This window comes from Alosa alosa, chromosome 6 (genome assembly GCF_017589495.1).
Source record: "Alosa alosa isolate M-15738 ecotype Scorff River chromosome 6, AALO_Geno_1.1, whole genome shotgun sequence".
Lineage (NCBI taxonomy): Eukaryota > Metazoa > Chordata > Actinopteri > Clupeiformes > Clupeidae > Alosa > Alosa alosa.
In genome coordinates this window covers 4,017,831-4,043,678 of record NC_063194.1, presented here as the reverse complement: position 1 = coordinate 4,043,678, position 25,848 = coordinate 4,017,831, and the positions used below count along the sequence as shown (strand labels likewise).

General features: G+C 41.4%; 2 protein-coding genes across 3 annotated transcripts in view; one reads left to right on the top strand and one right to left on the bottom strand.

The window, feature by feature from the left end:
* Positions 1-61: 61 nt before the first annotated feature.
* Positions 62-10,627, top strand: wipf2b (WAS/WASL interacting protein family, member 2b). Its single transcript, XM_048245200.1, has 8 exons — positions 62-244; positions 1,024-1,141; positions 1,484-1,616; positions 1,968-2,084; positions 4,215-4,949; positions 5,175-5,375; positions 6,886-6,987; positions 7,279-10,627. The coding sequence occupies exons 2-8, from the start codon at positions 1,082-1,084 to the stop codon at positions 7,317-7,319; spliced, it is 1,389 nt and encodes a 462-aa protein (XP_048101157.1). The 5' UTR covers positions 62-244; positions 1,024-1,081; the 3' UTR covers positions 7,320-10,627.
* Positions 10,628-11,648: 1,021 nt separating this feature from the next.
* Positions 11,649-25,848, bottom strand: part of nprl3 (NPR3-like, GATOR1 complex subunit) — a 28,276-nt gene continuing 14,076 nt past the window's right edge. For both annotated transcript variants that reach the window (XM_048245198.1, XM_048245199.1), the window contains 10 exons: positions 22,156-22,230; positions 18,216-18,369; positions 16,619-16,700; positions 16,189-16,326; positions 15,630-15,786; positions 14,455-14,561; positions 14,038-14,167; positions 13,279-13,471; positions 12,555-12,747; positions 11,649-12,215 (listed from right to left, as the gene is read on the bottom strand). In XM_048245198.1, the coding sequence (XP_048101155.1) occupies positions 12,050-12,215; positions 12,555-12,747; positions 13,279-13,471; positions 14,038-14,167; positions 14,455-14,561; positions 15,630-15,786; positions 16,189-16,326; positions 16,619-16,700; positions 18,216-18,369; positions 22,156-22,230 (1,395 nt within the window). In that variant the 3' untranslated portion in view covers positions 11,649-12,049. The remainder of the gene's footprint in view (positions 12,216-12,554; positions 12,748-13,278; positions 13,472-14,037; positions 14,168-14,454; positions 14,562-15,629; positions 15,787-16,188; positions 16,327-16,618; positions 16,701-18,215; positions 18,370-22,155; positions 22,231-25,848) is intronic.

Here is a 25,848-nt window from a genome sequence, read left to right as displayed (position 1 = left end):
TGTACAGGACTGAGCGGCGGTCATATTTTGTACCGCTATGTGGTACATCTAGTTTTGACTGTAGCTGGCTAACCTACAACAACTTTTATTTTGACTTTGTAAACGAATGAGGTGACCCGGAAACAATGTCTTGAACTCTTGTGGTGTTCTGAAATCGATGCTTTTCGCTTCATCTGAAGTCGTGATACGATGCCAGGGTGGAATCTCGACTGTCAGTGGTATGATTGATATCTAAAATAAACAGGTAATATTGTCATTCACACGTCAAATTGATCCACGCCACACCACCAAAGACTACTTGGTATACATATGTAACAACACAGATGGCATTATCGCAGGCTGAGGCGGTTTAATGTTAGCGCACCATAACATAAGCTAGCTTTCGCTCGCTAACTAAAGTTGCTTGCTACCTGTAATGTATGAGATGAGCAGCTAGAGACGTTTGTTTATATGGCAAGTCGGAGAACCATAGATGATACAAGGACTACAGACATCTTATCTGATCACATTGCCCCTGCACTCCTTCTAGGCAAGTATGCGTTATCACCGATTAGTTTGGTTCGGCTAGATATTCCGTCAGTTTGGCCCACTGTTGATAGCTAACGTTAGATTGCGAGCTACCGATAGCCAGCTAGCAGCTAACTTGAACGTGACGTCTTATTTACTTTGCTAGCAAACGCCGTAATAATGGTTAATAGTTTAGTACCCCAGCCATAACTAGCATTCTTAGCAACATACATCGCTTCTCAATGGCGTAGGCAGTGGGTAAGAGTTGCATGTCAGATCAGTTAAGAGTGAGTAAGAGTGCCAAAATAATATCAGCGATATTTTCTGTTAACTGTTTATACTGTGTATTAATCTGTACTAGTAGCGTTAGCAAGTGTAGGCTTGGGTGCGGTGTTGTGCTTCGTGCGGCATGATGTGTTAATTAAGCAGCTATATCCTGCACCAATTAATCGGATTGAATCCAAAAGAATTTACTTATGCACTGGATGACATCGGGTGTTTTGGTGGTGTTTACAGGTAAGCCCATCTTAATGTGTATCTGAGAGTGCATACACAGCCTGCTGTGAGGGCTAAGATGCCGATCCCTCCCCCTCCACCACCTGGAGGACCACCTCCTCCTCCCACGTTCAGTCAGGTAAGCTTACTGTCTCCTTGTCAGTTAAATAATCATGTGTAACCTAGTATGTACAGCTAAACTCATGATTAACACTGTGATTGATGAATATTGAATGGTGTGACAGATGCACGCTCAGTGGTCTCTTGAAAAAGCTTCCTCTCCATTAACTAACCATCGTGCTTCTCCAGTAGCCACTTCTCCATTTACTAACCTACAAATTGTACAGCGTAGTGAAGATATAACCCGTGTTTCTGACATTTAGTGGGAATTAAACCATGGGCCTGTGCCAGGGACTGTGGGCTTTGCCTTGGTGATTTCCCTATGCTCAAAAAAAAAAACCTTGCACCTCTGTTTTGCCAGGCCAACACAACCCCACCCAAACTGAACAAAGATGAGACCAAGGGACGTAATGCTCTTTTGACCGACATCTGCAAAGGAACTAACCTGAAGAAGGTTGCTGTTGTCAATGATCGGAGTGCACCCGTCATCGAGAGTAAGCTGTTAACATAAATACATATTGAGGATTCTAGAGCAAGTATAAACCTTTATCCAAACATATATTTACAAGGCATTTGGAAAGTTAGATTATTAATAATAAGAAAATAAATGTATCATGCATTTTAATGTAATGATCATTTTCATCATCAGTGCTTTTGTCAGATTTACACACCTGAGATCAGTTCACCACAGTTATGAAGATTTTGTTGTATATCACCTTATTGTAGTGCTTACAAGAAAGCCATCCCTGTCACAGAAAGAAAGCAACGATTTTATTTGAGTTTGGTAATTTAATGGTTATTGGCATATGTGTATACATGCGCTCGTGTATTTGTGTCCTCCGCAGAGCCCAAAGGAGGTGGTGGGGGCGGAAGCAGTGCCAGTCCAGTGGGTGTGTCAGGTGCCGTGCAGCCAGTGGGCGGGCTCTTCCAAGGAGGCGTGCCAAAGCTGCGACCAGTCGGAGGCAAGTGCCTACTATACTGCTATTCAAACATACAGGCATTTGTGGGCGTTTTTGGGAGGTAACCAGGTGGTCACCTGAGGGGTATTTCACAAAACCTAGATAAGGGATTAAGCTGGGATTTTTAGGTTATCCTGGATGAATTTGGGCCTTGACTTGGTTTCACAAAAGAGATGGCACATAAGTTACCATGGGGATTTATTCTCTGCACCTAGCCTGGTCCCGACCAGGCTAACAATAACTAAGTTAATTCTAATGGTAATTATGTCGTCTTATTGGTTCAGCTAGCTGTCATTCACATCAGACCTCCGTGCTAATTTTTAAGGAGCTTTATTCCATTTATAAACTATTTGCTAAATGTATTTGCTCGCAAAACAAAACAGATTGTCTGCCTACTACCATATGGTTATTATTTTACTTGATAGCCTTATAATTATTAACATAGGCCTAGGTACTCAATTGTTTGCTTATTTTATTGATAGGCGTTTGATGAATAGCCTACTGTAGTTGATTGGAAGTGGAGGGCAAGTTTCGGAAGGTATTTTCAACTATAATATTAAGGTATATCATACTATGTGCATCTTTGCGAGCTTCAAGCGCTTTCTTAATGGCGTTGCGTGCGAGACAAAGGAAGCCCCCTGCGTGGGTGCATCGTAATTTGCATTCAGTTGGTCTACCATGCCTACTCCTGCTGTTTTACAGAAATAGCCATGATTCCCCATTCCAAAAAGGACAACTTTACTTCATTGTTAGTCTATATCAAAAGCAGTGGTTCACTTTGTGTGAATGGCGCTATTTTCGCGTCTTTTATTCCAACCGTGGGCACTTTGGAGCAGAAACGAGAACTGGCGCACACATCCTGAATTATTTACACCTGGCTTGACATAGTCGCTCCTACTCATCCTGGATTGGCATTAGTGAAATGAGTTGAGCTAGGATAATGAAAGCACAGTTTTATAGCTATCCATGTGTGTTCACTTCTGGCTCTTTTGCTATGAATTTTGTAACTATAGCGGGCTATTTAACCTCTTTAAAACACTAAACACATTGGAGGTGTCAAATGTTGAGTTACTCCAGTCTAGATTTTTTGATGTTAATCACTCCTATGATGTATTGCTATTTTCTATCCAAAGAAAAATGCCTGTTTCGAAGTTAACTGATGGTCAAATCAACGTCAGCTCTGTTATTGTTTGCACCTCCAAGTGGTCTGTGACGTATGTTTGTGTGAAAGAATGGGCCCTAATTTAAATGCTAGGCAAAGTGCAATGTCAGTCTATGAGCAAAGTTCTCGTGCATGAACTAATGACATCATGTAGCATGGGACAGCTTTTAGCTGACCCACCGCTGTTTATGCTTAGAGTCTTTCTTGTGGTATTAAATTTGCAAATAGAATTTGCATAGTTATTCAGCAAGCTTTAGTAAGACCCAAGCTTTAGTTTAGACCATTAGAGCCCTAGATGTTAGTGTTTTATTTGTGCATTCAAACCTTGTCTATATCATGATTGGGTCCCAAAACCAAGGCCTGTGAAATATTTCTGTCAAATCCTATGTCTTCATATTATTGTTAGCTCTTGATATTCAGTTTTACAACCTGAAACACATTATCTGGGAAGCAATGTTTGTGTGTGTGTGTGTGTGTCTATATATATATATATATATATATATATATATATATATATATATATATATATATATATATATATATATATATAGTGAAAAGTATCATTCATAGCCAGCCAAAACATGACACATTTGTTTTCAGTATGACTGAACCATTCAAAGTCCGTACGGCATGCTCATTGATTTTCCACAGGGCTCTAAATTTGGAAAGAAGTGCAAAAAGAGTGACATTAAGATTGGTTTTAACTGGTCTTTGAAAGCATTTGATATCTATCATTATTATTTTTCTTCAAATACAATATTTTGTCATTGTCAATATTTGAGTTCTCCACATATAATGAGCTTGAAGGTTGTGTTTTGTCTGTCATTGTCAAAGGACCAAAATGGTTTGTTAGGTAGCTAATAGTGTAAAGACTATGGTGGCTTGTTTAATCCATTTGGTCATCTTAATGAACTCCTTTGGTCATCTTAATGAACCCCTTTGTCCATCTTAATGAATCCTGTGCTTCCCAGATGGTTCTATTGGTCGGTCAGCACTGCAGCCTGGCTCTCGTCCCATGGCGCCCCGCCCTCCCGGTCGCCACGATGACAGCGACAGTTCCTCGCAGCAGCAGTCTCCAGGGTCTTCGTCGCCCCCCGAGCAGTCTCGGTCCCAGCGGCCCTCGCTGCCTGACCTGTCCCGCCCGGTTAGTGGTGGTAGCCCCTCATCCTCCTCCACCGGGATGAAGCACAGCAGCTCGGCCCCACCACCACCCCCGCCCATGTCTCGCCGCGGCAACGCCCCGCCTCCACCCAAGGCAGCCACTCCCACCTCTTCCTCCTCCTCGTCTCCTTCCTCCTACAACCGCGAGAAGCCCCTGCCCCCGACACCAGGGCAGCGGGGCGCCTCGCCCGCCCCTGGCCGTGAAAGTGCCCCCCCGCCACCACCCGTGAAGCCTCCGCCCTCCCCGGTCAACAACCGCCGACCTCCCACAGGGGGCTCCTCGTCCTCCACCTCCTCCTCCTCCTCCTCTTCCTCGCTGGCACCCCCGCCTCCTCCGTACCGCCAGGGTGTGGTCAACGGGCCTTCAAGCCCGGGCAGCGAGGGGGCCCCCGAGCTGCCTCAGAGGCACAACTCTCTCAGCAAGAAGCCGTCCTCCGCCGGGCACACCCCTACACGTGCCCACGCACCCCCGCCACCCCCCTCGCCCTCTCCGCCGGGCGGTCGGCCCCCACCTCCTGTGCGAGACCCTCCGGGCCGAGGGGCAGGTAGGAGCCCACTGGAGCGAGCCCTCCTCTCCCCATCTCTCTCCTGCTCTCTGCTATTTCTCTCTCTGTAGGGAGACATTTGCTAGCATAATGTATTCCGTCATTTGATAAGCTGCCACTGCCACTGACGTTTTTCTTTGTTTTGGTGTATGGACATGTGTATCCTCTGTGTGTATGTTTATTAATGCCTTTTGTGTGTGTGTGTGTGTGTCATTCTGTGTATAGCCCCTCCCGTGCCTGGGCAGCCGTCGCGGAATGGCCGAGAAGCCCCTCCCCCGCCGCCCCCGTACCGGACCCACGGCGGTACCCCCGAAGCTCCTGGTCGAGGCAAGCCTCCCCCTCCTCCCTCCCGCACCCCTGCCGGGCCCCCGCCCCCTCCCCCGCCCATCCGAAATGGACACACCTCCACCCCCCGCTCCTTTGTAGGTGAGTTTGCGCTCACGGCCTCCTCACGTCACCCACATCTCTTAGTCTCTCTCTCATTCACCACATCATGGCATCAACGTCAGTCTGCCCTCTCTACATCCATCTGACCCAACACACTCTGATTTCCTAATTAACTGTGTGTGTGTGTGTGCATTATTGATATTATTATTATTATTATTATTATTATTATATACAGTGTGTGGCATCTGGCCCTGAATGATATGGTTTACAGTGAGTGTGTTGAGGGAGTTCACATGAGTGTCTTGCGTGGACCTCTGGATGTCACTGTCTGTTGAACGTCATGGGAGCACTGACCATCAACTGACAATTTAGGGGTTTTATACTAGACTCGTATGTGTAGACGTCAATATGTGTATATGTGTAAAGCTGTGAGGCCACAAGTCTGGTAAAGACGGACCCCTGTCAATCATTTCCAATGCATTGAAGGGCATTTCAGCATTTCAGCATTCAAACATTTTCTGTCGAGGGAGGTGGAGATTTTCACAGCAACGCCACAGTCCTGCTCTGGCTTATAAATCTTTCCCCTGGGGTTAGCGGACCTGTCGGTAGAGCAGCACACAGTGGGCCTCCAGAGAGAGACTGCTCCTTGTGGTGTTTTTCCCTTTCCATGAGCCACGTGAGGAGCTATTCAGCCAAGTCAGGGCTTGAGCTCCTTCCAGCCTCCACAGTGTGTGAGTTGGGTAGCACTGGTCCTCAGCCAGCTGGGATAAAGCTTGAAGTCTCTGGTCAGGCATGTCATTTTCTCTGTGAAGGGCCTCGTTATAGGGCTATGTTCCAATGGGCCTCTTCTGCCCACTCCTCCTCAGCTTGTGTCCTTGTCTTCTCCTACGTGGGTAAAGGCCCAAGTATACTTCTACGGATGAAGTCTATGCACTAAACGGATGACGCAAAATTCAACAGACAGCTGGTCCTTATGGCCACATTTTGTGTCCGTACGGATCTTGCGTATTGCCTTTGTAAAACTGGATGTGTAGTACCATGCCAATCCAGTAGATGGGAGAAGGGCACGCCGGTACGCACCACCGTATGACCGTACAGCATAGCCATATGTGCAGAAGTATACTCGTTGCTTAAGAGTTGGTGAGGGAAATTGTGGTAGCACAGTGGCTAAGGAGCTGGGCTAGCATGCAGTAGCCTGAAAAGTTTTGGATTCAATTCCTGGCTTCCACTGTTTTGCCCGAGGGCCTCTGCACTCAATTGGATAGACCTAACCAATCGGAGCAACGAAATAGCTTACCGTGAGCTGTAGGAAGAACACACAAACCATCCTTCTCCACAAATGTCTTAATATTGTTTTCTGGACACCCAATAGCGAAATCTAAGACAAAATACACAGCAGGGTAGGCAATTTGGAAAAACGGGTAGGATGCTGATTTAATGGATCTTTCCATTTTTACTGTTTCTTTTTTCTTTCTTTCTTTCTTTCTTTTTTCGATTCTTTCTTTCTCTTTTTTTCCCTCTCTCCTTCAACTCTGCAACTCTCTCGCAGATGACTTTGAATCTAAGTATTCCTTCCACCCTCTGGATGACTTTCCCCCTCCAGAGGAGTACAGGCACTTCACCAAGATTTACCCCAGCAAAGCCAATAGAGGTGAGCTTCCGCAGCTCTGCGTGCGTGCGTGCGTGCTCGCGTGTGTGTGTGTGTGTGCGTCTGCATGCGCATACAATATAGCATACAGGGCTGTATGTTATGTTAACTTTTTTTGCTTTGCACTGGTGCTACAGAAGCTGATAGTTTTGTAGCGCAATCCACAAAATCTTTAGCATCGATATGACTAGTGTTTATGTCGGATAAAGTTTGTGTGACTGGCATGTCAGTGTGATTGACGTGTGTGTGACTGGCATGTCAGTGTGATTGATGTGTATGTATTTTTATTGACAGTGATGAGAGGAGCGCCGCCTCTTCCTCCTGTGGGGAGGTGAACACTGTGAACACCTGCTGACCAGGAGACAACAGTCTCACTTTCTCACACACACACATATCTACACAGTCATAGTGATAACTAATCTGCAAAACACACTCACACATTACTCACTCATGGCTGTGTCTTATTAACATACATGTCCTAACCAGACAGCATTCCACCTCATGCAAACACTCAAACTCCCAGAATGCACTCTGGTCTCCATCCCCTTTTAATCACATCAGCCCACTTGAGCACCCGCCAGGGCTGAGGACCTCCACAGGGAGAGACAAAGATATCACAGACGGAAAAGATGCACAACTCCATCTGTTCATGTGATTTTGGTGGTGTAGAGATATGTTTTTGAAGAGGGAGAGACAAAGGCCAACGATTCCTTTATTGTTTTACTTACCTTTGTGTTGTTTCTCCTTTTTGACATGGCAGTCTTACGTGATGTTGGGGCATCCTTAACAAGTGATGTTTACCAAGTAACACTAATCCTAGCCTGAGTTGCAGGCTAAATTTGTGTGGTAGCTACCAGTCCTAGCCTTTGGCTTAAGGTGGTAGAAGCACCATTCCAAGCCATGGATTATAGTTTTGTCTCTATTTGTTTAAGTTGTTGTGAAGATGTTTAGTGAAAGATTTTGAAAATTATGCACTGTGAACGTGTCAGTCATCAGGGAAACTGAAGAACTTAAAGACTTTCCTACTGAGAGGCTGACAGAGACTTGTAACTGCTGCCACCTGGTGGCAGAGTATTGGAAGGACAGGGGAGAGGAGTACCCCCTGGTGGACAGAGAGGGCATTATTATTCCATTAATGCTTGAAGAATGCTTGGTCAAATTGGCCTGAACCTCTCAAAGACACTCTAACCTCTTCTTGTGGATCAACATGAGGAGGGCACTTTTTGAGACCATGTTCTCTGAGAAGACTACGAAAAAAAAAGTGCCAACGGAAGCAAAATCCCAACTGGAACAGGTTGTTTACCCGGCCACTCATTCAACGCCAGACCACACCTTTACCCATGGACTCTGCATGCATGTCTGTAAAAACTGGAGTGCATTTAAAAGGGTCAAGGGCTGACTGTGTAGTGGTATGGTAAACAGACTCCCAGAAAATGAGCAAGTATTTGGGATGCACAACAGTAAGGCACCGGTCTCTGTTTTATTTGCCCAAACAGATACCAGTCAATCAATATGTTACTCCAAACCATCAGCATGTGCTTCCAAGCGCCATTTTGTACATGTATGATGAGTTTTTTTTTTTTTTTTTTTTGTTTTGTTTTGTTTTTAAATCCATATTCACAGAATCAGGCAGGTTTGCATGATCCCAATTGTGCCAGATAGGCCAAGACAGTGCGTCTTGGATCACCTGTTAAATATGCTTTGTGTACGCAGAGAGAACTCTAGTGTTTCAATTGCTACTCTTACTGGTACCGCCAGTCTATATCTACACATACTGTAAATGCATGGCTTGGCGCTCGTCCAAAAGGTAGTACAAGTCCAAGTGAATTACTGTATTGGTGTATAATGGAAAGACCCCATGCTGACCAGGTGGCTGTTTTACCTGACAGAATAGGAAAGGGGCATTTGGGTGGAGCAGCTGCTGCTTATGTGCAGTGCTGTGCTAAAGAGGGGCGAAGCATTAACCTGTAATCTTCTGACCATTGTTGAAACTGCAGGCCAACACAGTGGTTTGGATTTGAACAGAAAATCCAGTATTTCTTTTTTTGTCATAGCAGGTTGCATGTCATTCCTTTAATTATCCAAAATTCTTTGAACCATGAATCATGAAAGTCTTTTTTTTTTTTTTTTTCTCCCAGCACTGAGAATCTTGCCTTTTTTATTGGCAGCATGGAGATGTTTAATGATTCTATATGCTTTAAACTGATGCAGACAGATGCAGATTTCGTGCTGCGTATAAAAACATTAAGGATACAGTTAAAGGTGCTCTAAGCGATGTTACACGGTTTCTAAGCTAAAACATTTTTTGTCACATTGAGCAAACATCACCTCACCATCCACTAGCTGCTTGTACCCTGAATACACTGTAAAAAACACGTCTGTGGACAGCCCAGGCTCCAAAAACGGCAACAAAAACAACTTGGTCCAGCCTGGACCATAAAAACATAAAACTGTTTAAGCCAATCACCAACGAGATGCGCATATAGGAGAGTTTCAATTGCATGGGAGGGAGTAGCAAGCTAGCTCTCTGTTTTGTTTGAACGTCAACAGATGTGACTTTACCATCGCTTAGAGCACCTTTAAACTACATTAGGTTAAATGAAGAGTTATCCAAACAGGTTTTACTCCTCTCTTTGTTGTTAACTTTATTGAACTCTGTGGAAGTCTTAACACACTAGTTTCAGTTCATTTCTTGGTTTACATAAACACTGATTCAGACCTTTGGGAGAAAAGGAAGTTAAGATGGCATCAGTGTAATTATTGGGAGATAATCCTTTGCCCTCCAACCTGTAAGTCAGCAACCCAGCACGTATAGGAGTAGGTGTACTTGCAGGAGGAGAAGGAGGCAGGATGGTGAACCATTCCATAAGGCTTGTTCCTATACCTGTGGTTCCTGGCCTGTGATCAAGTGTGCGTTTGCCCTGTAATCTGTATACTGTACCATGACAATTAACCCCTTGTCCACCACCATCCTCCCCAAAACCCCTACCAAGAAAACAAAAACAACAAAAAAATCAATCCAAAAATGCTTACAGCTTTGCATCCTACATCACTCCCTCCCACCTCCTTGTTTCTGGTGGTATGCCTTATACAGATCTACTGTAACTTGTCGGTACGTGATTTGTAAGAAAATAAACACTAATCATACGAAACAAAAAAAAGTATATTTACACTAGGCCTACATGTAAGGCAATATGGTAGTAATAGCTATTGATCTATTTTGAAGTTGTAAAAAGCTTGTAATATAGTGACTAAATGGAATTTTTGGGGGTGGGAGGGGATCAGAATCAACGGGAAAGATGCTGGCTTTGTAGCAAGCCAGCTGCTAATCGTTAGCTAGTTGCACTCTCTTTTATTCCTTTTCTGTCTGTCTTAAATCTCGCCTGCTTTTCGCTGTCCTCCTCCATGCTGTCCCTCTCCAGTCCTGAAGGGGGCAGAGGGGGGCTGTAACTGTAGATATCTGCGGGAGCATTAACTTACTCACATTGAGAGCCTCCATTCCTTCTCACCCTTTTCCCCCATTTCACTCTATTCCAGGCTTTTAAAAAAGAAAACTAATGAAAGCCCTCGTCTTCTGTCGTTTGTCGCACTTTTCTCTGCCAGTCGTGTTGTACAAGGCAAAAAATAAAAACCTTAGAGAAAAGCGGACGTGTCTCTGGTTTGCTCATTTCATTATTGTCTTCTGTTGAGGTGTTGCTCACGACTTTAGAATAATCTGTAGTTTTTCAAAACCTCATATTTGGACCAGAATTGTCTGAGACCATATTACCATTATAACAGAGCATATTCACAATAGTCTCCTTAATGGTTTGCAGTTAATCAAAAAAGTTGTTTTTTTCTGTCTTTCTTTTGGTCTTGACCAAATTGTAAAGTTACCAGTAATACTCCAGCATGTGACTACCACAGAAATGAAGTCACGAGTAATGCAGGTTAAAAGGCAGCAAAGCAAGTGAGAAAGGCATAGGGCTGTTTTATGGTCTACGCAAGGTACTGTAGGCTACGTGGGCCTAAATAGGGCTAAAGGCGAGGGCTAGGGCTTGGTTAGTATTTGGATGGGAGACCGTGGAAAATTAAGTTGCTGCTATGTTGGTGGGTTGCCAGTAGGTGGCACTCTCCCTCTGGTCAAAATTTCAATCCCTATGTGCAGTGACGGGGACACTGCAGTAGAAGATGCCATCCTTCTGATGAGGTGTTAAACCGTCCTAACTCACTGTAGTCATTAAGGGTCCCATTGTTACTTATCACAATTAAAGAGTAGGGGGTTCCCTGGTGTCCTGGCTAAATTCCCAACCTGCCCCTTTAATCCCCCAGTGTAACTGGCTCATTCATTCATTCCCTCACTCTCCACCCCAAGCTGACGAGCCTTCTGGCACATTAATGGCTCCCATGCATTACCCAGTGCTACACGTTGGTGTTAGTCAGTGATGTTCCTCTTCACTGTAAAGCACTTGGGGTGCCTTGATAAAGTGCTATGTATATCCGTTGTTGTTCATGTTTAATGAAATTGTTATTATTCACTTTGGACAAAAGCTTCTGCCATGAACCACAACTGTAACCATACATGCCAACCAGTACTGGTGGTTATATGGCCTATGATGAATTCTGAGACATCAACGTACCATAACTGAAAATGCCAACACATAACAAAAACAAGAAATCTGCACTATAAGGCCATTCAATAATTTATTAATAAAGACGAGACACAAGTTTGAGATGAATGTTTAGCAATGGGGGAATACAGAGTTCACAACACTATTTACAGTATAGTAAACTAAGACACCAGTTTCTGGGCTTCATATAATAATAAAGACCTTCTGTTGCAAATTATAATACAATATAATATAATATATTTTACCTGATTCAGAAGGCAAGGTGGAGAAGGCGGAGTAAGTCAACAGTGTTAGCAGCATTCAGAGAATTCAAAAAGTCTATTGTGGAATGGAATGAGTGTGCTTGCATCTGTGTGTGTGTGTGTGTGTGTGTGTGTGTGTGTGTCTGATTTGAGGACAACTGATCTGAAAAATGCCAGGGTGTTACATTCCACTGTGTGTGTGTCTGTGTCCTTTCATTCTGGGGGAGACTGAAAGATTGAGATGACAGGATCCTCGTGGTTGGTGACCACCAGCACGCTGCGGAACTTGTCGAAGAGAGTCTTTAGCTGTGAGCGCCGCATGTTCTCGTTGTACATGATCTCCTCAAGGTGGTGGTGCCCTCGGAAGTAGTGAAGCAGCCTGTCAGGACATACCCGTATCACATCAGAGGTGTGAAATTAACAGCAGGAGACTTCAGAAGACAGTTGTCTCAGTCTATCAAAATCATATCATATTATATACACTTTCTCATGTATATATCTATATTATACTTTCTCATGTATAACCTCTGAGCACCAATTTTGACACCAAGGTGAACATCTTGGTCTACCCATTAGTTAAGTTACAAGGACCACAATGATGTTCAAAGATGGAGATGATAATTTCCTAGAACTCTTCTAGTTGACACGTTCAGGGAATGCACCCCTGGATGGACGGAGTAAGGGCGAGAGGTTGGGAGGAGAGGGGTCATGGCGTTACCTGGCGAACATGCGCAGGTCCTCAGGGCTCTGTGCGGCAGGCACGCTGAGGATGCCCTGGCGCTCCTGCTCAGTCAGGCTGGCCAACAGCGTCTCGGTCATGCGCTTGTTGAGGGGCGAGTCGCTGCCAGGCAACAGCTCGGAGCTGGAGTTGTCCATGCTGGGGCTGGTCAGGGTCATGTCGTCACTGCTGGCTGCAGGAGCACAGGAGAGTTGTGGAGAGTATTGCGTGTGATGGACAAAGTTTCACATACACGCAGTCTTTCAGTTTATTTTCTAACTTCTGAGACCTGCAGCAGAGCACACGCCCAGTGCGACTCCAGAACAAAAGATCTTATATAAGATCTTTTACAAACATGTGGTTCAAAGTAGACATTTTGTTGAGCATTACGCTTAAGTGCAGTTTATTTTCATATCAAACGTATCTGCGTTGGTTTTAAACATTTCAACCAGAAACCCTCTAGGGACATATTGAAAGGGTCTATACATAGTCTGGTAACGTTATGGTTAGTTTACATTCACATGTATTCATTTAGCAGACGCTTTTATCCAAAGTGACTTACATTCAAGCTACAGTAGATATATATATATATATATATATATATATATATATATATATATATATATATATATATATATATATGTGTGTGTGTGTGTGTGTGTGTATGTATATGATATATAGGAATAATTGTTAGCTAGTTAGCTGGCTATTGATGGGGTCCTACTGGGGGAGCCGAAGCTGAGGGCGTTGGGCGTGCTGAGGCTGCGTCCCCCGAGCCGTGCAGCCAGGAGGGGCTCTTCCTCCTTCAGGCCGTGCTCCTCGTCCTCAGTGGGGGGCACCAGCAGGCAGGCGTAGGTGTGCAGCTGGATGAGCAGCCGACGCTGCAGCATCCACACCACCATCTGGATCAGCTGAGCCTGTGGGGGTCGGGGTCGGGGTCGGGGTGGGGAGGTAGAGCAGACAGACGGGACAAGATGGAGGCGTGGGGGTCAGGGTGGGGGTCGGGGTGGGGAGGTAGCGCAGACAGACGGGACAAGATGGAGGCGTGTCCTGGTTAGACTTGGCTTGCCTGGGGAGAGTAAATCTGGTGATGAGTTGAATGGAGTGCATCTCGAGCTGATTGATAGCAGGCTTGCTTTCCCCTCCACTTGATGACAAAACAACACTTGCTTCGCTTTTTAAGAATGTTTTGAATATACTGAACCAACCAACAAATAACCACCTTTTTTTTTCCAAGATCATTTCAAGGTCAAGCTTACTTTATTAGGTCTCCCAAGGGAGAAATTTGTTTCAGAGAATGGTAAATGCGATTTCATGATGAATGGAAGTATGTTTATACCCAATTATTAATTTAAATACATTACAGCAGACACATTAAGTATGGATGTATGTTTATACACAAGGCTTAAGATTTATTTAGACACATTACAGTAGCTGTGTTTGCAACAGTGATACTGTCCGTCAGGGATATTCCTGGACTGACCTCATGCATAGGGGCATCCAGAGGGTTCCTGAACTCAGACAGGGAGATGGGCAGAGAGAACTTAGCCAGCATGGAGGGCAGGTCGTGGCCAGGGAACTGCTGTGCAAACTGCTCTGCCAGAGGGGAGTAGCTGTGAGCAGAGGAGGAGGGGGGGTCACATTTGCCCCATTTTATACTTTCAATGACTGCTGCATGCCTAGGTTAGGCCTGAACATACAGAAAGTAAATACAGTATATGAAAGAAACATCAAAGCTGAACAACAATGTATATCTAAACGAGATTACACAACCAGTCTATAAAAGGCATACATTTGCATTCACATTTACATTCACAGTTTTCCGCTTTATCAATGTATGCCATTGTTTCATTAATGCCAGTAACTAAAAGCGTTAGGTTAGACAGAAGAGCGTACTCACAGGCGAATGTTGGCATGTGGGGACAACATGTAGACATTGTTTTCACAGAGAGGATACACAATGATTGCCTTGCCCCAGTATACCAGATGTGCAGCTATCTGGAAGATCTAAAACAAAATAACACTCTATTAGATAATATATTTAAGTGTCTGTAATAAACTGCTGTTTCTACTGGATGCCCTGGAGTTTCCACTTCATCTCCCTCAGGTCTAGTTTATCTGACTGTACTCTTTCTGAGAAAATCTCTGAAGATGTGCTTACATGTTCTGCTGTTTTTCAGTTTGTTTATTTGCCCACTAGGTGGCAGTATCTGAGCAATCAATGAGAACTTCAGCTTTATGAGAGTAGATCACATTTACACTACACAACTGGCACAGATGAACATAATGACACAATACAAGTAGGTAAACATATGCATGAAATAGCAGAGGTTCCTTTTTGATTATTTAGGGGCTTTATTTTTGCCTTCATTTGGACAAGACCAGTGAAGAGTTACAGAAAATGAGTTAGAGAGAGACTTCGAGAGGGATCGAGAAATGATCGCAGGTTGAATTCAAATCCAGGACCCCATGGGTACTTGGACACGGCCATTAGTGCGATGCTACTGTTTGTGCCACAGTCCCCCTAAATCGCAGGTCAAATTGTATAACCACACAAATCAGTGTGTTCTAGTCATTCACAGCTTAAACCGTAGTCTGTTCAAAACTGCAATTCTTTCTGCAACCTCTAGATGTCAGTGCAGCCCACAAACACTCTGAAAAGTCCCCATATTGCCTATACATAAACTGACTGACCAATCCATTAGTTGCTAGCTAGCTTTCCATGTTAAAGTCAACTGCTGGTTAACCAGCTAATGTAAACATGCCTGTTTACCATTAGCCATTTTTCCTAATGGATACAAAACAGTGCTAATCATTAAAAATAAAATAAATTACTCATTCTTTCACCCAAATATCATATACCAAAGACAATTCCTTTATAGTAAGTTGCCTACTCATTATAAAGATCTTACCTAGCACATGTGCCCTTACTCTGTCAGTAGCAGATTGTTTTGAAATAATCACTGTGCTTACTTTCAACAGGTCAAATGAATGTATGTAAATGTAAATGTAAACATAGGCAAATGCTTGGCCGTTCTAGGTGTGTGCTGGCAGAGTAGTGAGAGCTCTATATACCTGCAGGAGGGCCAGGTCCGCGTCCTGAGCGAGCTGCTGGAGGTTTTTGACCGCGGAGCAGGTTTTGATGAGACGCACCAGCGCTGGGGAGCAGTCCAGAGGCAGCTGGGCCAAGAGGGTCTTCTCATTGTCCAGTAGCAGCAGTGCATGGTACGGCCTGCAGCACAAAAAACACCACACACACATACAGACACACACACACACACACAAACATGTCACTAATACAGACAGCTTCTATATGAAAAAGTTTTTTTTTTATTATGCCACACTCTGTCACAGATCACAGGAGGTTATGTAAAGTCATGATGGATAGTAAGAATTGAGGAAATGCATCATTGCAATTACGGGGCTGAAGGTCCTACTGACAGCCACTAGGTGGTGCTGTGGAGTGTCGGAGATCTGAGAAGTACAGATCCCTAGGGGGTATAAATCCCACTGATGCAACACCTCTTAAAGTACACACACACACACACACACACACACACACACACACACACACACACACACACACACACACACACACACACACACACGATTCAGCTGCACTGATCCAACTGACCTGATGGCCTTGAGGCTGCTCTCCAGGGCCTCAGGCGGGATATGGTTGCCCCCGACCCGGTGGATTTTATGAGGCAGACAGAAGCTCACCTCCAGCCAGTTATTGATATGCAGTCGGACCACACCTGTCGTGCAGAGGCTGACAACCAAACCAGCACAAAATGTAGCTCTTTATGTTTATATCATTTAGCAGACGCTTTTGTCCAAAACGAGTTCTTTAAGCTAGCTAAAGTAAATCAGAATTTAACTGCATAGCACAGTCCATACAAACTGTTCTTAACAGACATATAAAACAAATATTAAACATGTTTGATAAAAAAAAAAAAAAAAAAAAAAAAAATCATTTAGAAAAGTAACTTAAAATATGCAATGCAATCAATCAATCAATCATATCAATAATTAAGTATGTAACAACTGTAACCCAGTCACACCTGTCATAGGCCTCCTTTAGGTCTCTGGCTAGTTTGCACTTTGGAAGGATTTGCCTGAAGGGAGACTGTGGGGTCCCATCCGCTACACACACAAGGCACAATTGAATAGAAATAGACAAAATAAACTAGTTATTACAGATATTATAGACATTCATAGGGCAAACTATACACTATATGACTATTTTTCCCCACTACTTAATGTGTGTGTGTGCAGTGTTGGGAGGGTTACTTTCAAAACATATTCCGTTACAGAATACATGCACAAAAATGTCATTTGTAACGTATTCCGTTACGTTACTCAATCTGAGTAACGTATTCTGAATACTTAGATTACTTCCGCATTGAATTGCATTTTATAAGTGTAGGAATGCGGCCATCAAATCCTGTTTAGGCCTACTAAACAGGCCTATTCTGGTGTGTTCTTCTGTTCCAAATGGCTGAAGTGTTAGGCCCACATAGGAGAATGTAAAGTCAACTAAGCTACCTGATACAACTTTAAAATAGCAAGGTGACCACTAAAACTACAGCAGGCGACTAGGCTAATTAAAACAAACAAAATAAATAGGCTACTTTAAGGGCGTAGCCAGAAATTATAATTAAGGTGTGCCTGTGCTGTGAGATTTTTCGGTGGCATCAACCCAGTACAAGTGAGTGGCGCATATGGCAGGTGGAACACAAATGACCTGTAAATGTAAACACCTACTGTATATCAGTGCTCTCAAAATGAACGTGATCGCGTAGGCTAATGACAATCAAAAACCGCACGTTAAAATATGCTGCTCGCAAGAATAATTCTTCAGAGGCTGCACCATATAATTAATTTTAAAAAGAAAATGTAGATCTAATTAGAAAAAATAAATAATCCATAAAGCTATTTTAAGTTAGAATAACAAACTTAGAATGCAGTGCCTATTTTAGAGATTGGTTTTATTGTAGGTCTAAATCAACACGTGAGGCTTTGTTTATTGATTAGCAAACTGTGTAACCGATTGGCCGAAGTAGCCTGAGCTATTAATACTTGGGAAAATATTCTTTGAACAGACATCAGGAACCACGATCAGTGAGGAACAGGAGTTACCTCCACTTACTTTACTCCTAATTTGCTGTGCAAACAGTCATTTCGGGGTCTCCGATGAAGCATCCATAATGCGCGCTGGCTGCGTTTTGAGCCTAGTGCAAGACGGCGAGGCTTGGATTTAACCATGGAAACAATTTCATCATAGATTGCTTTCAGGAGCTTCTGGGAAATGGAGTTGCCTTAATTTATTTAGAGAGTGAATGAACTTATGAAACAGAAGTATCGTCATGTAATCCATTGATTTCAACAATGTAACTGTATTCTAAATACCAACTATTTAACTTGTAACTGTATCGGAGTACAGTTACTCATAATTTGTATTCTGAATACGTAACGCCGGTACATATATTCCGTTACTCCCCAACACTGTGCGTGTGTGTACATGTGTACGTACGTATGTGTGTTTGTAGTTGTGGTGTGTGTGTGTGTGTGTTTGTAGTGGTGGTGTGTTTGTGTGTGTGTGTGTGTGTGTGTGCGTGCGTGTGTGTGTTTCTAGTGGTGTGGCCCAATTGCACTCACTCTCAGTCATGGTGGTGACCTCGTCCTGCACGGCCAGCATGAGCTTGGCCTCGCGGGTCAGGTACTGGCAGCGGCGCTCCTCATGCTGAAGGGCAATGGCGATGCGGCGCGACAGGTTGTGCATGCAGCTGATGACCGACGGGTCGGCGTTGGCCTGTAGGGGGCAGCAAAAACTATCACTGTCCATTCTCTAATTATATTGTTAACAAACTGAAATGAGTGACATTGGGGTGACAGTGCGGTTTGTGAAGGATGCCCTCACTTATAGAATGCTTTTTGTTCAACAAGCAATTAATAAATATTATATTGTATTATATTATATTATATTATATTATATTATATTAGGCGGGTCAATATATAAAAAAACCTAACCTCAAAAAAATTGATACAAAAGGTTTTTTAACTGATTATGATACCTTTAGATGTACTTAATAACATATTAAAAATCTAGTAAAATCTGACCCCAGTAAAGGGGTCATTTTCAAGATGGCGTCCAAGATGGCCACCAGAAGCTAATTTGGGATATCTGAAGCATTAATCAGCCTAGGAAAGTGTTTTTCGTGTTTGATTGATTTTAATTTATGGCTGAAAAAGGTAGAGCATTGAAACATTTTCAATTTTAACATTTAAAATCCTATTCTTGTTTAATTTGACCATCATTTGATATCAATTTCACCCCTGTAGGCTGAATAGTAATTGAGATATAGCCATTCTAACCTGTTGACAGCCATTTTGGCGGCCATTTTGAAAATGACCCCTTTCCCAAGGTCAGATTTTACTAGATTTTTAGTATGTTATTTAGCCTGTCCAACAGTACCAGAATATAAAAAACCTTTTTTCAAATTTCAATTTTTTTTTGACGTTGAACCCTATATTGACCCGCCTATATATATTATATTATATTATATTATACTACACTGTAGGTCACAAGGTGTATTTGTTTGTTTGTTTTTCCAAAACAAAAGGGCTTATTGCAACTCGATATACAAGTTATTTCCTAGGAATGCATCTAACAAGGGAAATAAGTTTGATTTACACACTGTTACTTAAACTTAAAGTTTACTTAGTAGACTTTACTAGCCTGGGTGCCATTCCGAACTTAGTCCCGCCCCACGGAAAGTTCGGTCTGGCATTGCTCCATTGTGGGGCAAGTATGCTCGCCCTAAATCAGGCGGACCAATCAAATCAGGCTTTACGATGATGGACAGGTGAGCAACAGCGCTTGGTCTATCACGTCATCTGAGCACGCTTAGATTAGGCTTATGTTTGAAACAAAAACGCTGTGGCTAGAAGGATACATGGCTTTTAGACCATATGGAAAATTTATATTATTTAATGAGTTTGTATCACTGAAAACAATTATTTCTGAAAACTTTGGCCAAAGTTGAGATGTGCGAAAACTGGTGGTTTCACTTTCATCAAGGGAAAACAGCGCTGTTACATTGCGACATGTTCCCTCGTTCGTTTGAAATCTCTGATTGACCACCTGTTCGAGGGATTTGCGACAGCCTTTCCCAGCTGTTTAACATGTTTGTAGCATATCACTGTTCAACAGAATTATTTTAAAAACGGAGGGGATATAGGAGCAGAAGGATGGTTCGTGTGTTTTCTTCCTACACCTCACGGTAAGCTATTTTGTTGCTCTGATTGGTTAGGTCTATCCAATTGAGTGCAGAGGCATTCCCCCCCTGTATCGGTTGAAGCACGCCCCATAATTACGTCCCAATGGAGCAGTATCAGACTCATATTCTGACTAGAATTTGAGTATGACAACGTCAGGCTAAGACTTTACAAGACTACTAATAAGAAACAGGTCAAATAAAGTTGCCAATTTTCATTTTAAACCTTTCTTAGAGTAACACGCATGACACCTACTTCATAAGTTAAAAGGTGAATTTTATTGTATGGAGTTATTTTGTTATTAGACTAACTGTATTGGGCTTTGGTATCAAGGCCTTTTTATTTTATTTATTGTATGGGGTTATACAATGTGAAATACATATATGAGACAACACTGCTTTCTGTTAAAACATGGGAGTAATAAAACTACCTTTAGGGCATTAAGAAACACTTAACATAATTTTGAATGAAATGTTTATTTTCTAATGAACAAAGCTAAAGCTATTCTAAAGGCATGACTCCTTCCCACCAGCTCTGATCTGCCGAGTCACAAGGAGTATTTGTTTGATTTTCAAACAGCTAATTGCAAATAGGCTCCTGGGAATCTGAATTAAGTTCAAATGTTTTACACACTTATTTTTAAAGATATAGATGCTTTTGGTTTCAAACTCAGTATCATCATTTGAGTGCAGTATATTTAAGCATCTTAAATTTATAGCAAGACTATAAATAAGAAACTAAACAATAAAGTTGGCCATTTTGAATTAAAACCTTATGAAAGTGACACGTATGACACCTACTTCATATGTTAATGGGGAATTATATTGTATAGGAGTATTTTTATTGTATTAATTGTAGTGGGTTTTTGTATGCAGGTATTTTATTTTATTTAATGTATAGGGTTATACAATGCAGAATACATATATGAAACAACACTGCTTTCTGTTAAATCATACAACTACGAAACACTTCAAATCATTTTGAAGTCAGTAACATAATTTTGAATGAAAAGTTTATTCTGTCATTAAAACTGTCAAAAGGCATTACTTTTTCCAGGCAGCTCTTTTCTGCTGAGTCAAGCTGGTGCCTTTTGCCAGTGGATAAGGCAAAACAGCAGGTGTGGCAGGAATGGCAGACATTCTCCAGAACATGACATGGCATTCTGACTTGCCAGGCATGACTCAGCGCCTCAGGGGAGGTGGCCCACAGGGGGCAGCATGATTAAGCAGAGCCCAAAGCCCCCGCCCCTGCCACCCCCCATGACTGAGCAACTGGCACAGGCCTGATAGCCTTGCCACACCGACACCATTTCTACGAAAATGCCCTTATGCTACCCCAAAAACTGGAACCCGCCCAAGCTGTGTCACTATTGTGTGTTGTGTCAGCAAAATGCTAATTTAGTACCTATTTATAATGCATGAACACATACATTTCCTACTCAAAGTATTCAAACAATGACATTAATATCTTACATGTTACTAAGATGACAGAAATACATTTCCCCTTTTTAATTATTAATCTACAAAAATAGTCAAACAAACCAGGCAGGGTTGAATGGTAACTATTGCAATGTAGATTAATATCAGATTTCAAGGTGCATTCTTTGTAAGCTATGGCTTCTACATTCGTTTTTATGAGTTTGAAACAACTGTTTCTGGGTAATATATTTTAACAGCAAGGGGATCTTTGTTATGGGAAACACTATAAATGTTTCTAAATACACAATTATATACATGATTCAATTCAGGTAATTCAACATTCTGTAGGTTTTAAAAAAACAAACATATATAAGCAGCAAGGAGGCACATTTTCTGTGATGAGCCCACTTTTGAGACATGAGAAAAACAGACTATTAATTGCCCTGACACAACACAAACAACACTACAGGTGCATCTAAAACGTAAATATTGTGGGAAAAGTCCCTTGCCCTGTCCAGACTCTAAGAGATTAAAGGTTCAGGAAACCATTGCTGGTGTTTTGACTTAATTAACTGATTAGAGCTCTACTCAGATCGACATTTCTGTATCATAAATTATTTATTAATTATTTAGAATAATTACTATTTATTTGAGTAATTATTCTAACTCTTTATCCACATACTGGATTTGTCATTTCCATGAGTTGTAAACCGTAATCACCAAGATTAAAAAAAAAATAAATAAAAAAAAATTTCACTTTATGTGTAATGAATCTAGATTATATGAAAGTTTCACTTTTTGAAATAAATTATGGGAAAAAAATAAATTTTCCATGATATTCTATTTTTAGATGTGCCTGTACATTAAGCATTTAAGTTATGAGGTTCAATGATGGTTCATACCCTTAATGCAAACACCACACTGAACAGTATCATGGTGGGCATCTCTCTCTTTGGTGATGGGTCAGTCTTAGACACCTGCAAAACCAGACATAACAATGGCCAAGAGTAAATAGCGAGAGAACATGTTTGAATGTAGCAAAATGTGGGGACTCAATTCAATTCAATCTCAATTTATTGTTATTTAATGTTCAGTTTGATTATGGTCTCAAAACACTTAGGACAGTTACATGCAACAAGCAGACAGGCAGCACATACATACAATAAAAAAATACATAATGTATTATTATTATGTAAGTACATAATGTAAAAACAATAAATACATAATTGTAAAATAGGCAATGGACAAAAATGGAAAGGGGCATTATGAGTTTAAAACCAGGCCATGGTGTTTGGAAAAAATAAATGTTGAATTACTATTCTAATATTTATATTTAATATTTTAAAATATTTAACTTGCTCTGTAAAGTTGAGCTGGCTCTGAGCTAAAGAATTGCATTAGTGGTATTGATGTGATGTGGTATTGTTTATCAACTGTATATGACAAAAAACTCAAAACCTGAATGTTTAATTTAATATAAATTCATACCTAGTTTTAAAACATAGGTTTGTGCTGAGGAATGTCTACTTATTCATGGATGATGTAAACATATGATACATTAATATGTTATTACTTTCAGCTAAAAAAAAAAAAAAACTTGTGATGAGAAGAATTAAGTGATGATATAGCTATTTTGCCATTATACAACATTAACATTTACTCTTCTTTTTTAATATTTCACATCATTTAAGAGGACCAGTGATAGGATTATCAGAACTCTGCATAATGCCTATCAAGCTGCTTTGATCAACTGGTGGTGAATCAGCAAATAGTATCTTTAATAAACATGCCTACTTTTTAATGCTCATTCAGTTAAAGAAGTCAAAAGGGTACAGACCCTCAGTGAGAGCTATACGCATATATGTTGACTATCTTTGCATTTTATTTTTGTTTGCAGATACTATTTTCATATTTAAATGCAGTATAATTTACATGGTTTACTAAGTGGTGTGACATGTCTTGAACAACATCTTGAATCTACACTTAATAAGAATTGCAATCAAAGCTTAACATTTTTGTCATATGTATCATTGATAACTGGAGGTTTTTTGTTTTGTTCAATTGTTTTGTATATAATAGGAAGATGAAAAACGAATCATTTCATTTACAAAGAGCATGTTCCCACTAGTGTTCCTTCTCCTCTCCACTAGATGGTGATATACACTTTCAAAGCAGTCTCCTCTCCTATCTGCCCAGGCCTATGGCATAGGCTCTGTGGGTTTACGTTCCCTCCTTGCTTAAATGGGCTACAAACTATCCACTGCCACAGGGAGAAGATAACATGAAGCCGGGCTTCTACAAACTTTCACAAGGATGAAGGAGCTGTGTATTAAGTCATACAACGCTAATTAAGACTGTTATGTGTGGGTTTTTTTTTTCTAATATAAAACAGTGTTTCCTCTAGATTGTTTTAGCAGCGGGGGCAGGCCTGTCAGCAAACAGCCTCTAAGCAACCTTCAAACAAACCCCCAGCCCCCAAAACATACTACCTACTAGTGGTCAAACTGAATGTCAAAGGTATCAAATTGAAATAAATTGACTGTTCACTGTAACACAAACTAATCTCTATTAACCTTTACACAATGCTTGTTTGACCAATGACTTACACCTAAGGCATAAACATTTTTATAACGCTCAGTCATAGGCTAAAGCTGTTTTGAGCTATAAAAAGAATAACACAGGGATTAGGTAGTTTCTCCCCCAGTTTTCTTTTTTATTATTATTTTTATTCTGCTTGTTTATCATACAGTTTTAACAATGTTAAACAAGAGAGACAAACACTAAAGAAAGTCTGTAACGGTAACACTTTATAATAACTACACACAATTAATAATTTATTAAGCCTTTGTTACTTATTAGTTAATGGTTTGTTCATGGATGGAATTCACTATCTTGAAATCTCCTGGCTTCTTCTTCTTATAACCTTTTCTTTTTACCTTTTCAAGAGTGAATGCGACTCTAACCGCTTAACGTACAGACATGTTGAAATAACCGTTCTGAAGGTCTGGAGTGGGGCAAGAGAGTTATTATTTCATTTTGTTTTCGAGAAATAGGGGATTAAAAATGTTAAAAGCTCATTTTTCACCCTGTGAATGGCTGTGATGTCATAATGGCCTAAAGCCAGCTGCGCTCGTTAAAGAATCAGTATGTAGGAAATAATGGAAAATAAACTGTAACCATTTCAAAAATGATCACCATATGTTGTCAGAGAGTAAGGAAACACGATGAATTGAAGTAATGGCTTATTTGACACCATTACTATAACCCGTAAAACCAGAGATGGTTCAAGCGGAGCGAGAGGCGCAAACGTTCGACAATTTCCGCGTTCGATTATTGCAAGGGGAGGGGGGAAAATCCCCCTTTATGCAGACCACAGTAAACCCTCGCTGCACTAATGTCAATGGAGATTTGTGGAATTTTACCAATAAATTGGTCATTATGTCTTTCTGGATTTGTTGAGGGTTTTTTGGAAAATTTTGTCATAATCTGTAAGTGTTTGGGATCAGTTCAAGCCTAAAAGTGTAATTTTTTAGCGTTCGGATTTGTAATAAAATAACTTAATATCAGACCATGCTGCTGCCAGTTACTGTCCGGTTGTTAGCATGCTAGCTAGCCTTTTGGCTAAGGTAACATTTTAAACGGAGAAATGTAATTTCTTTGAAATGGCAACTAGCTGAATAACATTACTGACATTAGTTAAAGTGGATAGTTTATACTCAAGTGAATTTGCAACAGTATATTAAGTTTAGGCGAAGTCCTTCAACTAGTCACTTCTTAGCGCATAGCTGTACTATTGCCATAGCTACTCCCATCCACTTGTATAGCATTTTAAGCTAGCGTTAGCTAGCAAGCTAGCTCGGTTCACATGACTAATTAAATTCATATTCATATCATGTCCTAAAGAATGATTCATTGGTATCATACACGATTATATACAATAATACTGTGAACACAATTATGTTTATTTGTTCTTATTGCTTATTAAGAGAGAAAGTTTATTTAGTGACGTAGGGTGACACTCCCACTTATGCAGATCGGAACTGTCCCGTTTTGCTCCCATAGTAACGAATTACGTTGCTCTGTCTTGCTAGTAATCAAGGATCTTTGGTAAAACCCATGAAAAAAATGAGTTACGGGGCGGAATCTCTTGGAATTTTCGTTTATGTTTTGAACAATTAATTCTAGAATAGCGTATTAATAATGGGCTGGCGTGTCCTCCTATTTGTGTTGCCAAATTAGCAAAGGCCAACTGTCAACTTGCTGTCAATTGTAGTCATGAACACCTACGAGAGGCAGGCAAATTTCCAAAATGAAAACAAGAAACAAATTAAGTGGACATCGGAGGAGCTTCCTGAGATGGTGACATCTTCATCAAACGAAGAATATCAAGTCTGACGCAGAGCTGGCCATATTTCTCCACAACAGGTAGCCTAGCCTAGGCTAAACTTCATCTGCTTGGCTAACTTCAGCTAAATATGTTACGTTGGTTAGAGAGGTATTTTTTGTTTTCACTGTTTCCGTAATGTGTAGCTAGGTCGTGGTTGGAGAAACGTTAAAGCAGCTGGTCAACTAACGTTAGCTAAGTCTTCATTACA